The sequence below is a fragment of the Trachurus japonicus genome, chromosome 13 (genome assembly GCF_045865225.1).
Source record: "Trachurus japonicus isolate A0001 chromosome 13, Traja_1.0".
Lineage (NCBI taxonomy): Eukaryota > Metazoa > Chordata > Actinopteri > Carangiformes > Carangidae > Trachurus > Trachurus japonicus.
In genome coordinates this window covers 681,838-699,483 of record NC_140919.1, presented here as the reverse complement: position 1 = coordinate 699,483, position 17,646 = coordinate 681,838, and the positions used below count along the sequence as shown (strand labels likewise).

Genomic DNA, 17,646 nt, shown 5'->3' with positions numbered 1-17,646 from the left:
TGAAAAAAAAAAAAAACTTTTCAAACATGATTTTTTCAGAGAGTTACAGACATGTCCACTCCAGTGGACTACATGCGCCTAAGCACTCACATAAAACAATATGAATTTAATGTAAAGATTAATCAAAATTGTGATTTATGGTTAATTCATTAACTATAATTTAATTGTATGCTTTGCAAAACATTTTTACATATTTTTACACATAAATAGGCCTATTGTGTATAGGCCTGAATAAGAGAACAAACGACTCTCACAACTCTGAAGCTTACACCTAAGCCAATTCTTTGTTTCAAAACATCCCCAACAAGAAGAACATTATTATTATTAGTTACTAAGGGTGTAACGGTACATGTATTCGTATTGAACCGATTCGGTACGGGGCGTTCGGTTCAGCACAGCGCTGAGAACGGGTGAGTTTCGGTACAGAAGTTGTGTGTGTTTACAGTCCGCCTGCAGCTACACGTGCAGCCCGTGTACGTCCTGCTATCGCTATGCTACCGCTAATACTGCCGCTAGCTAGAAAACAGAGGCTTGAAGACCCTCCTGCTTGTAGGAGGAGTGGAGGGGGGGGCTGTGGCTCCTCTCTCCTCTCTGTCTGTCCCTCTGTCTCTCTCTCTGTGTCTGTGTCGCGCACAGGCTCCAGCACCTGTGTATCTGCTGCAGATGCGCTGAGAGCAGGTGCACGTCGCTGCTGTATCGACACTACGCACTGTGCCGTCGTGATGATCCGCGTTATTCATTCATTTATTGATTGATTGATTTGCGGCCGAACGGTTGCATCGCCAGGCAGCCGTTGGGGCATTTGCCCACATTGCCCTGTCAGTCCGTCACTGGCTTAACTATTAGCGCTGCACTTTACATGTGAAAAAAAAAAAAAAGTGGTGTGAGAAGGTTTTTTTAAATCATATTTTATATGTTTTGTTTATTTGTGAATATTTTATTCATTGTAAGGCTTATTTTATATGTTTTGTTATTTTAAGAATAATTTATTGAACTTATAAGGTAGCACTTTATAACAGTAGCCTATTATATTTTTTTCATATTTTGTATAATGGCTTAGTTTAGTTTAATACGTTTATTTGTATCAGGGACAATGTACCTACAACATAACATTAGTAGGTGAGTAAACTAATTACATTTGACTATAACATGTAAATTTGGTTTAGAAAAATTCCTAACAAACAACAAGCTAATTTATGTTTTGCATTTTGTTCTCTCACTGTACCGAAAATGAACCGAACCGAGACCTCAGAACCGAGGTATGTACCGAACCGTGATTGTTGTGTATCGTTACACCACTATTAGTTACCATAGTTGTTTAAGGATGCAGGACTGGTATTACCATGCCATTATACTAGAATTAATGTGTTTTCGGCAACAAGAACTGAAATATTTGTCTCTTCATCTCCAAACACGTCTTCCTCACCTCAATAATATGCTCAGTTCATCAAACCTAGGTTTTATGAAAGGTGGCAAAGCATCCAGGGCACACTGGCACACAGATGTATTTGGTCTTGAGTGTGGCCAGGTTAAAGCAGAAGTAAGCGATATTTTTGTGTTAACATAAGTCTTAAATAGTTCTATCTTCCGACAGCAATCACTTCTATAGAGTGTTTGGTCTGAAACACGGGTCTGTCAGTCACTCTGCTCTGCTCTGAGCCGAAGAGAAAACATTTATCGTATCCTACAGTTTTTATCCAATGAGGAGAGAGAACGGCATGCAGGGCTGTGTGTGCAGCCAAGGGATGCGCCTGAATGTGGTGACGTAGGGACGAGGACCAATAGATCCATGACGAGGGTGGGGGCTGCTAACTCCATCGGCTGACAAGAAGTTATGGTGCGTTCAAGGCAACCCGTAACTCGTGTTTTTCCGACCGTGAAGTCGTACCAGTTCAATCTGGTACGAGTTCACGGGTCAGAAGTTACGAGTGGCCGTTATAGTGACTTTCACAGGTAAAACAGGTCGGAAAAACACGAGTGGGTTGCCTGGAACGCTACAAAGTCGTAAGTCGTGACTTGAAGCTGTAATTTACGGTTTCAAAAGCCTGCCTGGAACGCAGCATTAGCGAAAACGACCGGATCGCTTACTTCTGCTTTAAAGGGATAGTTCACCCTAGAATGATATTTCGCTCATTATCTACTCACCCTCATGTTGACTAAGGGCTGGAAGAAGTTTCAGAGTCCACCGTCCCTTCTCTGAGTTACAGGGGGTCTCGGTGTAGCAGTGCATGTCCATATAACGGTTGTAAAGGGACACCGGAGCTCTTCGTAAAAAAACACACACAAAAAAACATCCAAATACCTCCATGATGCTCGTATGTAATGTCTGTCTTGTGCTGAAGCCCCAAATTGCGTAATTGTCCCGAAAAAAATTAAATAAGTCTATATTTTAAGCTTGTTTGTAGCGGAAGCTTCTCGAAGCTCCTCTTCCTGGTCCGTCCAAATCTCGCGTGATTCGCAGTAACCGCACTGACGCATACTGACGCCGGCGCAAATCACGCGAGATTTGGACGGACCAGGAAGAGGAGCTTCAAGAAGCTTCCGCTACAAACAAGCTTAAAATATAGACTTATTTAATTTTTTTCGGGACAATTACACAATTTGGGGCTTCAGCACAAGACGGACATTACATACGAGCATCATGGAGGTATTTGGATGTTTTTTTGTGTGTGTTTTTTTACGAAGAGCTCCGGTGTCCCTTTGCAACCGTTATATGGACATGCACTGCTATGCCGAGTCCCCTGTAACTCAGAGAAGCCACGGAGGAATCTGAAACTTCTTCCAGCCCTTAGTCAACATGAGGGTGAGTAGATAATGAGCGAAATATCATTCTAGGGTGAACTATCCCTTTAACAGTGCACATCTTCCACATCTCCCTCATCCTACCTCTGCTATCTGGCCCTACAAATTACAGCTAATCTGCACAGAAGTGTATATTTTTAAATGAGTAGCCTATAAATCGAGCAAAGGAGTATAAGTATTTTTAAATTTATAATATAATTTACAACCAGAACAGTCACAAGAAAAGGTAAAGCAATTACGTGACTTGTGTTGGACTTGATGCATGATGTCCACTTCAGTGGACACATGGTTAATTGTAATTAACTACTTATTTGAAATAAATTTTTCAAAAATGAAATAATAATTATATTACATAGATGTTACTGTATATCATAATTTTTCTTATATATATATCTAGGGTTCTTCTGGAAAAGACGGTTTGACAGGATATGCCAGGAGCCGCCAACCTAGGTGGCTGTCTGGCGGCCATCTTGGATCCAGATAAAATTTACTTGCAGTTACAACGACTGACCACTGAATTAACCTCAATGGAGTGGTGCAGCAGAGAGCCTTCTATGGGCTGATGGGCAATTCAACCATAGAACCTTTGCATTTAGGATGGAATGACTTTTAAACAGCCGTCCACTGTAGTGACCACTATGCACCAGAGGCAGAGGTGGGTAGAGTAGCCAAAAATTTTACTCAAGTAAGAGTATAGTTACTTTAGAATAATGTAACTCAAGTAAAAGTAAAAAGAAGCCATTCAAATATTTACTTGAGTAAGAGTAGAAAGTACTTACAGCCAAGGGATGCGCCTGAATGTGGTGACGTAGGGACGAGGACCAATAGATCAATGACGAGGGCGGGGGCTGCTAACTCCGTCGGCTGACAAGAAGTTATGGTGCGTTCAGGGCAGCCCGTAACCCCGACCTGTGTACCAGTTCGATCCGGTGCGAGTTCACAGGTCGGAAGTTACGAGTGACCGTTATAGTGACTTTCACAGGTAAAATAGGTCGGAAAAACACGAGTTGCGGGTTGCCTGGAACGCTACAAAGTCGTAAGTCGTGACTTGAAGCTGAAACTTACGGTTTCAAAAGCCTGCCTGGAACGCAGCATTAGCCAAAACGACCGGATCGCTTACTTCTGCTTTAAATATGTCGAAGAATTCAGATTTTTTTTTCTCATTTTTAAATTGTATTTTATTGTTTTCTTATATTTCACTGATCGCAATTAGGCTATGGAATGCGAGTGTGTGTCTTATTGAAAGCGAGGCTGGTATGCGTATGAAAATAGGTCACAGTGGGTTTTTTAAGTGCTGTGGCTACAAGCAAATCTCATATTGTCTCTGTACAAAGACCTTTTTAAATGTGAAAACAGCGGAGACCTATTCAAGATGTGCGTTTAGGCAACACTGATATAACAGGCGAAATTAATGTATTCATGGCCACATTGAGTGAAATTATTAACTTTACCGATTATCCATCTGATTATCTGTCCTGCTGCGAGCGCACAACTTCTTTCAGAGGTGATCACCGCTGAAAGACTATAATAGACTATAATAGTCTGCGAGTCGGATCAACAGCTGAGCAGCGTATTCCCTCAGCTGAACATCTGCAGGCGGAGACGCTCAGAGAGAAAGTCAACAGCAGCGGAGCAGCGTGGTCTCTCCCTCCGTACAAACGCTCCGTTCTGATCCAGCTCCACTGGACTTTCAAAGTAAAGGTGACGCAGCTGAAAATGAGTTAAATCGTGAAACAGCGGCGCTGTAGACGATTTTAGGATTAAACTCTGAACATAACCTGGTCGGGACCATGTAGGCTAATGAGCTAAGCATCAGTTACAGTGGTGATCTAGCCGGGTTAAAAGAGAGCCCTTTGTAGTACAGGAGAGCCTGGCTTTAGACTGAACATATCCCGCTAACACACTAAACTGGCTTCGCAGTAGCCTACACCCTGCTATCATCACAAACGGTGTCAACAACGGTGTGTTGGGCCACTAGTTTTGTAGAAGCGTGTGCCGTTGAGAGATGCTTCAGTAGATTGGAGTTTCTTATAACGGACGTGGACAAACACTTCGCTCCAGGACATAATGTACACCTCACATATGTTCTTGCCTTTTACCTCAAGGAGATTAAAGTAGTGTCTGTAGGCCTACTTCCACTTTGAAAACGCTAATTTTCCCTCCGAACTCGGCAGCTTCCCTCTGCTAGTTTCTGTGTCTGCGTGTGTGTGTGGTTTGTGTACAAACTGAACACTGCCTCTGATTGGCTTAGCATGAAACCTAACTCTGCCTTAACCAATCATCATCACTTATGCGGTTGTCTCGTCCCTCCCTCCTCCCCCCTCCCCTCACCAAAGGAGAGAGAAGAAAAAAAAAAAACAGTTATGCTCAGCTTCTGTGGCTGAGATGAGCCAAGTCGGAGGACAACGGCTTCTGAGTAGTTTGTAACGCACCTAATTTAATTGTCGGTAACGGCGTTGTAACGGAGGAAATAGTAATTAGTGAGATTACTCGTTACTGAAAAAAATAACGCCGTTAGTAACGCCGTTTATTTTAACAGCGTTATTCCCATCACTGGTGACGTCACGTGATATCTATCTATAAACTGTGTTGGGACGAGTCAGACTGAGACAGAGGACGTCAGTGGAGTGGGCGGAGCTTCACTGTGGCCTACACCACCTCTGGATATGGTCTGAGTGATGGGATCTCATGTCATCAATGCATGGATCACCTGAGACAGATGTTAATACCAGGTGTGAACGGGGCCATAGAAAATGTTCCAGCTCCTCCTCCTCTATCAGACAGTGTGTGTAGCTGCAGCAGTCTCTCCATACCTGAGAGAGTCCAGTCTCCAGTCTGGATCCTCCAGTCCAGCAGACAGCAGCTCCACTCCTGAGGCTCCTGGATGATTATAGCTCAGGTCCAGCTCTCTCAGATGGCAGGGGTTGGAGCTCAGAGCTGAGGCCAGAGAAGCACAGCCTTCCTCTGTGATCAGACATCCTGACAGACTGAACACACACAACAACACACAGGAACCCTCTGTCAACACCTGCTGCTGTGTTCAAGAGGCATCAGATAAACAGCTGGATGAATCCTCACCTGAGAGTCTCCAGTCTACAGTGTGGACTCTCCAGTCCACCAGACAGCAGCTTCACTCCTGAGTCCTGCAGGTTGTTGTTACTCAGGTCCAGGTGTCTCAGACTAGAGGACTGGGAGCTGAGGACTGAGGACAGAGCTTCACAACTTCTCTCTGAGAGGTTACAGCCGCTCAGTCTGAAGAGATGATCATAGGGAATCAAAGAAGAAATTAGTTTATTATCTGACCTGTTGCAAAAACAAAAGTGTTTTTATATAATCATGAATAAATCCAACTATCTCTACACTTACAGAACTTTGTTGGAGGCTTTGACCACTGGCAGCAGCCTCAGAAGAACATCCTCTGAAGCAGAGTATTTCTTCAGGTCAAACTCGTCCAGATCTTCTTCTGATGACAGTAAGATGAAGACCAGAGCCGACCATTGAGCAGGAGACAGTTCATCTGTGGAGAGACTTCCTGATCTCAGGGACTGTTGGATCTGCTCCACTAGAGAATGATCATTCAGTTCATTCAGACAGTGGAACAGGTTGATGCTTTTCTCTGCAGAGGGACTCTCTTTAATCTTCTCCTTGATGTACTGAACTGTTTCCTGATTGGACCGTGAATCACTTCCTGTCTGAGTTATCAGACCTCGTAGGAGATTCTGATTGGTCTCCAGTGAAAGACCCAGGAGGAAGCGGAGGAACAAGTCCAGGTGTCCATTTGGACTCTGTAAAGCCTCCTCCACAGCGCACTGGTAGAAGTTTGTCTCTGCAGATTTGACTCCTGTTGTTTCAGTCTTCTTGGAGGTTGTTTGTTGTTGTGACATTAGGTTGAGTCCAGAGTTGATGAAGGTCAGATGGACATGAAGAGCAGCCAGAAACTCCTGAACACTCAGATGGACGAAGCAGAACACCATGTCCTGGTACAGGCCTCTCTCCTCTTTAAAGACCTGTGTGAACACTCCTGAGTACACTGAGGCTGCTGTGATATCGATGCCACACTCTGTCAGGTCTGATTCATAGAAGATCAGGTTTCCTTTCTGCAGCTGCTCAAAAGCCAGTTTTCCCAGAGTCTCAATCATCTTCCTGTTCTCTGGACTCCAGTGTGGATCTGTCTCAGCTCCTCCATCATACTTGACCTTCTTCAGTTTTAGATGAACCACCAGGAAGTGGATGTACATCTCAGTCAGGGTCTTGGGCAGCTCTCCTCCCTCTCTGGTCTTCAACAGCTCCTCCAGAACTGTAGCAGTGATCCAGCAGAAGACTGGGATGTGGCACATGATGTGGAGGCTTCGTGAGGTCTTGATGTGGGAGATGATCTTTCTGGCCTGCTGCTGATCTCTGAACCTCTTCCTGAAGTACTCCTCCTTCTGTGGGTCAGTGAACCCTCTAACCTCTGTCACCATGTCAACACACTGAGGAGGGATCTGATTGGCCGCTGCAGGTCGTGTGGTTATCCAGAGGCGAGCAGAGGGAAGCAGGTTCCCCCTGATGAGGTTGGTCAGCAGCACGTTGACTGAGGTGGACTCTGTCACATCAGTCAGGATCTCAGTGTTGTGGAAGTCCAGAGGAAGTCGACACTCGTCCAGACCGTCAAAGATGAAGACGACCTGGAACTGATCAAACCTGCAGATTCCTGCTTCTTTGGTTTCAGAGAAGAAGTGATGAACAAGTTCCACCAAGCTGAACTTTTTCTCTTTCAGCACATTCAGCTCTCTGAAGGTGAAGGGAAATGTGAAGTGTATGTCCTGGTTGTCTTTGTCTTCAGCCCAGTCCAGAGTGAACTTCTGTGTTAAGACTGTTTTCCCAATGCCAGCCACTCCCTTTGTCATCACTCTTCTGATTGGTCGGTCTCTTCCAGGTGGGGCTTTAAAGATGTCTTCTTGTCTGATGGTTGTTTCTGGTCTGTCTGGTTTCCTGGACGCTGTTTCAATCTGTCTGACCTCATGTTCATCATTGACCCCTCCAGCCCCTCCCTCTGTGATGTAGAGCTCTGTGTAGATCTGGTTCAGAAGGGTTGGGTTTCCTGCTTTAGAGATCCCCTCAAACACACACTGGAACTTCTTCTTCAGGACAGATTTGAGTTTACGTCCACACTCTGGACCAGGAGTTCCTGAATAAACAAAAACAGTAAAATTCATAATGAAAATATAACATTTTAATTCCTCTAAATAGCGACTATATGAACATGTTTCCCTCCATGTCAGTGAACGTTTCATTTGTCCATCATGTTGAATCTTTAGAGAAATCCTCTTACTGCTCTGCAGACGCTCAGCCAGCTCCTCCTGCTTCATCCTCCTCAGGAAGTTCACTGTGATCTTCACTAATGCCTCTCTGCTGCTCCTCCTCTGCTCTTCATCCTCACCATCCAACACCTCCTCATCCTCCCTCTGACTCCTTGAGCATTCTGGGTAATCTGGACTCATAAGCTTGTGGATCTTCTTCAGCTCGTTCTTGACAAAAGTGACCATGTTCTCCTCCAGCAGCTGGAACAGAAACTCTATGAGTGACAGCATCAAACTAAAACCATGGAGCCAAACATCAGATCCATGTTGGACAGTCTGACAATCCACTGGTGTCAAAGTGCAGCATGGAGATGATGGTGAACACAACAGATGTAACAGCAGCTGTTGGACATGTCCTCACCATAAATATGGAGTCCAGGTGTGTTTGATGCTGCTGGGCAGACTGACCACTGGGAACCTCTGAGCTCTCCAGGTCCACTCTGTGGAGGAATCAGTGCCAAGTCAACATCAGTACAGAGAGATAATACAAGATGGACTTTATATGTCCCCTGAGGACGTTCACAACAGACAGAGACACTTTGGTTTCAGACCTGGTCCAACAACACCTCGTACAAACTGGTTCTTTTCTACAATAACCTGAGTCTGACTCAGTTACAGCTTACATCTGATCAGCTGATCCACATCCGCCTTTAAAGTCTTCCACCCAGTCCACTGACCAGTTGCTCTTTAAAGACAGACAGATGGGTTCAAGAGAGTCTGTTCTCTGCTGCTGGATCCTGAAACAACAACACAACTGATAAATGTGCATGTTGGAGAAAAACTGATGACAAATATCTAATAATATTAGGGGTGTAACGGTACACAAAAGTCACGGTTCGGTACGTACCTCGGTTCAGGGGTCACGGTTCGGTACGGTTTCGGTACAACAGACACTATTGAATGTAAAACTAAAATCTGTCTTGTGTTATAAAAGTTAAAAAAAAATAATTGAATATAAAATTAAACAAGTGCATTAGGAGTGTTATCATGCCATTCATTAATTCTAGAGGGAAAAAAACTTGCACTTGACAACTGACAGCTATTACAAACAAAACAAAACAAGAAACTAACATCAATGTTGGTTTACACAGTTAATTTAGACTAGATGCCAGTTACTTTGGTGATGTTTCTGGTCCTGTCTGTGTTCATGTCAAGAGGCTTAAAAGCAGCGGGATAAGTTGTTGCACACAAGTTGTCTTTTTCCCTGCACCAGTGATTGACATGTGGGTGGCAGGGAGGGGGGGGGGGCAAACGTGTTTGATGCGTTTCTAGCGACGCAGCGCGCATCCGTGAAACATCGCCGACGGACTTTGTCCGGTCGACCTTTACAGTCTATGCGGTGGACCAGTCGCAAGCTGCTATACAGTCTATGGTCGCGAGCCGTCGCCGCTGCCGTCGCTGTTGTGTTTGATTGAGAAGCCAGACGGTGACAAGAATGAAGCAGCAGCTCCTCTAACTTCACACTCTCATCACTTCTCTTCTTTGTCTGTTATGACAGTTGTGGCAGCTTCGAGGCTCATTACCGCCACCTAGATTGCGGAGTGAGGCCTCGACTTTTTTTTTTTTTTTTTTTTTTTTTAATATTCACTCAGACGTATTCGTCGTGTGACTGTGTGCACCGAACCGTGACCCCCGTACCGTGACGCCACGGGACGAATACATATACCGTTACACCCCTAAATAATATATATAATATCTTTATAATATAAACACAACAACTGACTTTGAGAGAGAAAAGTCTTTCTGACTGTTTTAAATTCTGACCTTTCAAATAAAGATCGCCTCTCGTTAAACTGACAACGACCAATGGACTTATCACTGGATCCAGGTCCAGGTCCAGGTCCAGGTCCAGGTCCAGGTCCAGGTCCAGGTCCAGGTCCAGGTCCAGGTCCAGGTCCAGCAGACTGTGGCTTGTGCTGCTGCTTTGGCCTTGAACACAACACACACAGAGCTTTGAGTGTGAATAATGATGGAGCAGTGATCTGAGTCATGGACAGTTAGAGATGCTCATCTGACCTTTGACCTGTGGTCTGGCTCTGACGTCCCCCACACAGAGTGGTTTTAGAGGGAGGGGCTCCCTCCTCTCTGTCCTCACACTGATCCATGCTGCTGAGCTCACATCCACATCAGCTCACACACACTTTGTAGCTTCACCTGCAGAGGAAACACACATCATTCATCTGCACAGCAGCTCACATGTCCATCATGTCTCCAGCTGCTCCTCCACTGATTGGCTCTTCTTCTCTGCTTCATATCAGTGTCAGTTGAATGCAGTTGTAGCTGTCACCAAGTCAAATGAAGCAGCTGCTTCAGAATCAGGTGCCCTGGAACGTGTGTTAAGTATGCTAGAGAGTGTGTTAGAGCGTGCCAACCAGTCTGCCCCTGCTGCTAGACCTCAGTTCATCCCACCAGCTCAGTTTGGCCCATGCAGAGTTTGTGGTAACAGCTCCCACTCAACACGAGCACACTGCATGAGAGAACGGAGATGTTTGAGCTGCTTAGGACAAGGACATAGACGAAAAGATTGCCCCCAAGTCACTGCTCCTCAGCAGGGCAGCAACTCACCTGATCAGGGAAACTATATCACTCACGCATGGGAGGGGACAGTGTGAGTGACTTTGACGAGACCCTCAATCTTAGTGAAGATATGCAGTCAGTGTATGCAGAAAGCCTAAAATCTGCTCTACCTGGTGCCATTGTATTGTTCCACAACATAACCCAGCTCAATAAATCTGACAGTCTATTCTATGCCAGTGCACAGGTGGATGATAAACTGACATTACAAGCTCTGCTAGACACGGGCTCCATGGCTTGCACCATTAGTGAAGAGGCTGAACAGATGCTTAAGAATGTTGGTTCAGCATCAGAGACCAACTCTGCCCATCCTGATGTTGTGCTTGTCGGCTGTGGTGGAACCAAAGTAAGGCCCAAATCCATTCACAACCTGAAGATGGAAGTGTTGGATGTGTCCTCCTGCATTGCTATTGAGGATTTGGATGTGGCCCCTGAGCAAACATCAACTGCAGAGGTCAGAATGCAGAACCAGACAGTATGTGGTGAATCAACCCACAGCTCAAATCCTCCACCAGGTTTCAGTTTTCGTGACAGCTTGTGTAATCTGGGATTGGATGATCTGGATATTGATTCATGTGAGGTGACAGACCACTGGAAGTCACAACTGTTGCAACTGATACAAAAGTATGAGGACATTTTCTCAAGGAGCAAGCTTGATTGTGGAATGGCTAACGATTTTGTCCATCGCATCCATTTGTCCGACCAGCAACCGCTCAGACTCCCGTACTGGCGTGTTCCACCAGGTGAATATCACAAGCTCCGACAGGTTGAGATGGAGGAACGTGAGATCATTCGCAAGTCCAACAGTGAGTGGGCTTCCCCATTAGTGCTTGTATGGAAGAAGAACGGGGATCTCAGGATCTGCGTGGATTATCGCTAGTTGAACGCACGCACAATCAAGGATGCACATCCCTTGCCCCATCAATCTTACTGTCTGGCAGCTCTGGGAGGTAATGCCATTTTCAGTGCAATGGATCTCACATCAGGCTTTTATAACATCGCTATGGCAGAAGAGGACAAAAAACTCACAGCCTTCACAACACCTATGGGGCTTTATGAGTTTAATAGACTCCCACAGGGGTTATGCAATAGCCCTGCCAGTTTTATGAGACTAATGATGGGCATATTTGGAGATCAGAACTTCCTAACTCTACTCTGTTATTTGGATGATGTGCTTGTGTATGCTCCCAACTAAGCTGAAGCTCTCAAGAGCTTGAAACAGTTTTCAGCAGACTTCGTGTTCAAATTCTTAGGTCATATTGTGGATTAAAATGGTGTGTCGACCGATCCAGATAAAGTCAAGGCAATCGCCTCCATGTCTGAGTCTTTTTTCATGATGGATGACGGCACTACACCGTCCCAAAAAAAGATCAAGTCATTCTTGGGTATGTGGGTATGAATGGATAATGGTTTCTGTAAAGCGCTTTGGGTATTGTGAAAAGCGCTATATAAATGTAAACCATTATTATTAAAATGTAAATGTAAATCATTTGATCATGTATTATCCGTAGTTCATTCCTGATTGTTCCCGCATAGCCAAACCTCTGTTTGCGCTGACTGCAGCACCAAAGGGGAAGAGAGGGAATGCAAGAGGCGCTGCTGCCGCTCTATGACTGATGTTGAGGTGTCTGCAGTGTTGACAGGTCATGTTGAGTGGAATCAAGGGTCCAGACAAAGGGTGGTTGCTTGTCTAGCGCAGGATCTGGAGCAACTCATCCCACCAGGCCAAAGCACCCTGCCTGTCTTCTCACTTCAGGAGCTCCAGGATCAACAGAGAAACGATGCCACACTGTTGCAGGTCATCCCGTTTGTCACCCGTGCCAGGCGGACTTCAAGGAGAGAGCGAGCTGGATTGTCAATGAGGGAAACAGTGGCATAGGTTGAAAATGCTCGATGGCATCTTATACCGAGTGTGTAAGGATACAGTAACTAGGCGGAAGCGCCATCAGTACATGGTACCCCCCTCTTTGGTCAGCGGTGTTCTGCGTGGCGTTGACGATGATGCTGGCCATCAAGGTCAGAGCAGGACCTTGTATCTAGCAAGGCAGAAGTTCTTTTGGGCTGATATGGAGCGTGACATCAGAGAGTACGTCAAGACTTGCAAGTGTTGTGTTGTCAGTAAGACCTTGGAACCTGAAGGAAGAGCCAAGCTTGAAAGTATTAAGACCACAAGCCCCTTAGAACTGGTCTGTCTGGATTTCTGGTCTGCAGAGGATGCTAAAGGAAGGAGTGTGGATGTATTAGTGGCAACAGACCATTTCACTAAAATGGCCCACGCCTTCAAGTGCTCTGACCAGTTAGCAAAGCAAGTCACACGTCAGTTGTGGGATAAGTACTTTTGTGTCTATGGATTCCCCCAAAGGATCCATTCAGACCAGGGTGCAAATTTTGAAAGTCAGTTGATTCAGGAGCTGTTGCAGGTTGCCGGTGTAAAAAAGTCAAGGACCACCCCTTACCATCCCATGGGGAACGGCCACACTGAGAGATTCAACAGAACCTTGGGGAATATGATCCGTGCTTTACCCCCCAGAGATAAACAAAGATGGCAGCAGATGCTGCAAACGCTGACCTTTGCATATAACTGTACAGCTCATGAGTCTGGCTATGCTCCCTTTTATCTGATGTATGGGCACATTCCCAGACTGCCTGTAGATGTGATCTTCTGCAATGTGGAAAGAGATAACGACATCAGAGACTACGACAGTTATGTCAAAAGGATGAGAGATGACCTCAAGGAAGCCCTCACGCTGGCCCAGGTCAGCGCCAATTCTAGCCAACAGCGACAGGCAGACCTGTATAACAAAGGGGTTAAAGGCACAGATATTTAAGAAGGGGATCAGGTTCTCTTGGCAAATAAGGGCGGACGTGGGTGCAGGAAGTTGGCTGACAGGTGGGAGTCCACACTCTACACAGTTGTTTCCTAAGACTCAAGCTGCCATACTTACCGCATTAAAAATCTCACCACCAGTCAAGAGAGGATTGTCCACAGAAACATGCTTTTGCAAGCTAACTTCTTACCAGTGGAAGTGGAGCATGAAGTTGAGTCAACCTTTGACAGTGGCTCAGAAACAAGTCAAGAACACACGAGTCTCCTGACCTGTCAGATTGCACTGCTAGTTGGGTAGTTGAGTCTACTGCTCCTGAAGACTCCCCAGAACCTCAGCCCCCTTGATTCCCCTAAACGGCCCCTTGGTAATCTTGTATCACCCTCTCGGGAGTCACATATAAGCGACGGTGTCAACCAGAGGTTGCGCTAGACTTTTTTGTCGCCGGTCATTTTGACTGACCGGGTCATAAAAATTCTGTCATAATCTATTTTTACCGGTCACTTTAATTTTTTAAAAATGATAATAATGCCATATTCCAATTGATTAATCCAGGTGTGCCTGACCATTGTTGTGAGGTCAGACACACCTGGATTAATCAGTTGGTCCAATAATGTAAGACAGAAAATAAAGGAGCTGGCTTATTTCAGGAAGTGGTGGAGCTGTGCATAAAGCCCATTCTAAGTTCACCATAATGTGTTTTTTTTTGTGTGTGTGTAAACATACAGTTTGGGGTTATAGTTATCTAGTCAACTACAGTGGATTAGTAGTAGTAGTAATGTATATTTGAGAGTGATAACAGACTATGTTGAGATTGCCTTCCAGCCAGCTATTATCCTATACTGAAGCTGTTTTGAGAAGTTCAGGGAGGAGTATGTAGCTGGGTCAATGTTTACTTTGTTTTATTTATCTGATCATTCATTATTGTCATTATTTATTTATTTTTCTAATTAATTATGGTGAACATTCTCAAAACCTGGTCAATGCTAATACTATCTAAGAAAAAGTTTGAATTTCCTGCATTGTTTTATATCAGTTATATTTCTAAGTTCCGGGTTCACCTGTAGCAAGGGGGGACGTTACTGGGGTAACACACAAAGTGGTACGTGGGTGACGTCGGACCAAACTCCCGGCAAAACTGTGGCTGCTCTTGTTGTGGTAAGACGTGTTGTGAAGCTCTCACGTTACTCTGTAAAATATGCATTTAAACTGTCATGTAATGCGGTTGAAACTGTGCGCTAAAGTAACAACAGCCTTTTATTAATGTGTTGCTGTGTTTTCAATCGCGTTTTACCGTAAAAAAGCGGCTGTAGTTTGGGTTTAACGTGACATCTCCGATGTGTGTATTTTGTGGCCTGTCGTAGGAGGCAGACTGTTCCTACCTGCAACTGTGTGTTTCCTGACTCTACCCCATTTGCTATCTTTGCAGGTGCATTTTGTCTGAAATATGCTTTGAAATGTGAATTCTGAGATGTGTTTGTGGTAAATATATGAGAGTTGACGTCACTAGAGCACACATTATTTCAGTTTTTTTTATTATTGTCCTTGAGATTTTTATTTAATAATTTCATGGTGATTTTTATTCTGTTTTTCCAGTCATTATTATTTACAAGTGGGTTATATAAATATTAACTTCATGTGATTATTTTTTTTTCTATTCAGGTGAGTATTTTTTCTTAAAAATGATTATTACTATTTATTAAAAATGATTATTACTATTTATTTATCCATTTATTCATTTGTTTTTTTATTTTGACATATACAATACAGTAAAGAGCAGCAAAAATGGCAAAACTCTGGCTGCTCTTGTTGTGGAGGCAGACTATTTCCTGCAACTGTGTGTTTCCTGACTCTGCCCCCGTGTTGTCTTTGCAGAATAAATGAACAAACTCCGGATCGGCCTATAAGCAACCATTTTACAACTGCTACACAGTCACACAGCAGTGAGGAAGAGGAAGCTGCCATCAGCTGCTGTACTTCTACTATCAGTCCACTAGATGGCGTCATGAAGCTGCAGCCCGGCAACATGATCCATGGACCACTGTTTCCATCCACTGACACACACAAGGACTGAGATCCACTGAGTTGATGTGACACAGTCTCTGTGTGGACAGCGTCCCTGTAGAAAACCACTGGATCAAACAAGCTACAGCTGATTATTACACACACAACAACTGGGCCAAGACTTATTTCACCTCACAGCTCCACTATTACAACATTCACTCATTTCACTCACACTGGAAATTCAAAGAGAGAAAAACACTCTCCAGCTGCCACTGACACTTATTGTCTCTGTCCATCCATTCATCGTCTGCTCCATCAAATGTCACAAAATACAGACAAATGATGCGTTCAAGTTCCTCTCAACCTGAGGCCACGTCTTCAAATGTCTCGTTTTGTCACAGCAACAATCAAAGAGACAAAAAATATTCAGTTTACAGTCAAATCAAACACAGAAAACAAGGAAATCTTCAGTTTTTGAGGCTGAAAACTGAAAATTTCTGCTTGAAAAATGTTGATTGAACAACTGTTGCAGCTCTAAAAGATTCTCCACAACAATATTGATGATTTGTGTCCAATAACCATCTTTAATCATGTGTTTCTGAGCTCATCAGGTGTTTTTAATCTACAACCTGCAGCTGGAAAGTGACCAGTAGCTTCACCTGTCAGGTACATGAGCTGCAGTACAAGCAGGAAGTAGCACAACAAGGAAATACTCTAGGAGAGTACAAGTACCTCACAACTGTACTGCACTAAATGTACTCAGTTACTGTGAAGAACCTGAAGCTGAACATCGATCAACACTGGAAAATCAATCATCAATAAAGTAAACTGTCAGTATTGATCAGTGATAGGCAGTAACAGCTTCTGCTCTTATTCCAGCGCTTCTACCCACAACATCCACACAACATGGAGGACACGGTTCTGTCGGTCCAGACTTTACAGTTACAGCTCTGACTCAGCTACAGTCACATTATAATAACACAACAACAACACAACAACAAGTTGAAGGGCAGAGAACTCAGTAACGACAGGTGTTAACGAGGAAAACATCCAGACTGTTCACCTTACCTTCAATCACACGAGGAAATAAACTGTGACACAACCGCTGGGTCGAAGAGGAAGTAAACTTTCAAGAGGAAGTGGGGGAGGGGAGGTGACTTCTGCAATCTGAGTAGAGAAACTGGTGTTTTTTTTGTTTTTTTTTACTGCTGTTTATTTCTACTACTGAACCATAAAGGTTTAGCAGCCACTAGATAACAACCTCTTGTTTAATAATACAGTACATTCAAGGCCAATGATACATCCTCACCAGTACATATTCAGCAATGCAACACTGGCTCTCTACAGAAATAGAAATGTGAAATCTTGAAGTCAGTGCACGACATTGAGAAAGAACACTTGACAGTAAACGTGTAACACAGTCTGCACACATTCTGCTTTTCAGTGAGCGAGTTTGACTCCGGCTCCACAGGAAAACATGAGCTGGTGGTTTTTCTTCTGGTCTGTGGATCAGAACCTGATGCGTCTGATTCCTCGGTCTAATGTCGGTGTTTCTGTCCTTTTAGTCTCAGTTTCAGGGTCACATGATCTGAACCCACATTTTACACTGAAAAACACCAACTCCAGACTCCTGACATGATCAACTATATTTTGGAGCCACGTGACGATCTAGTTGATGAATCTCCACAGTGACACGAATGTCGTTTCATGTTGCAGGCTGCCCGTGGTGGCGGCGACTCGATCCCTCGCCGTGGAACATCAAGTCATGATGATAACTCCTTCATGCTTTGTCCGATTTGCTTGAAACTTCTCTAGTGTGATGAGGGTCCACCCCTGAACGCACCTACTCACGTCTGATTAGCGCCCCCTGATGGATGAACGAAAAAATTGCATTTTCCCAATTTCTCATGTGGACATTTACTAACCATGAAGTCAGTTGTTGTGCTGAATTTTCATTTTATTTTTATTTTTCATACTGTTAACTCAAGAGTACCTTGTGTTTATCACTCACCCTCATATTATGACCTGGTCCATATATCTTAATATCCTGTGACACTTAAGGGTTACATTACTCTCAATGAAATACTGAGGGGAACTTT

General features: G+C 44.3%; 1 protein-coding gene across 1 annotated transcript in view; it reads right to left on the bottom strand.

Moving 5' to 3' along the window:
• Positions 1-5,578: 5,578 nt before the first annotated feature.
• LOC146975187 (protein NLRC3-like) overlaps positions 5,579-17,646 on the bottom strand; it is a 145,525-nt gene continuing 133,457 nt past the window's right edge. The window contains exons 5-6 of the mRNA XM_085794665.1: positions 5,881-6,054; positions 5,579-5,789 (exon numbers count right to left, since the gene is read on the bottom strand). Of these exons, the coding sequence (XP_085650791.1) occupies positions 5,579-5,789; positions 5,881-6,054 (385 nt within the window). The remainder of the gene's footprint in view (positions 5,790-5,880; positions 6,055-17,646) is intronic.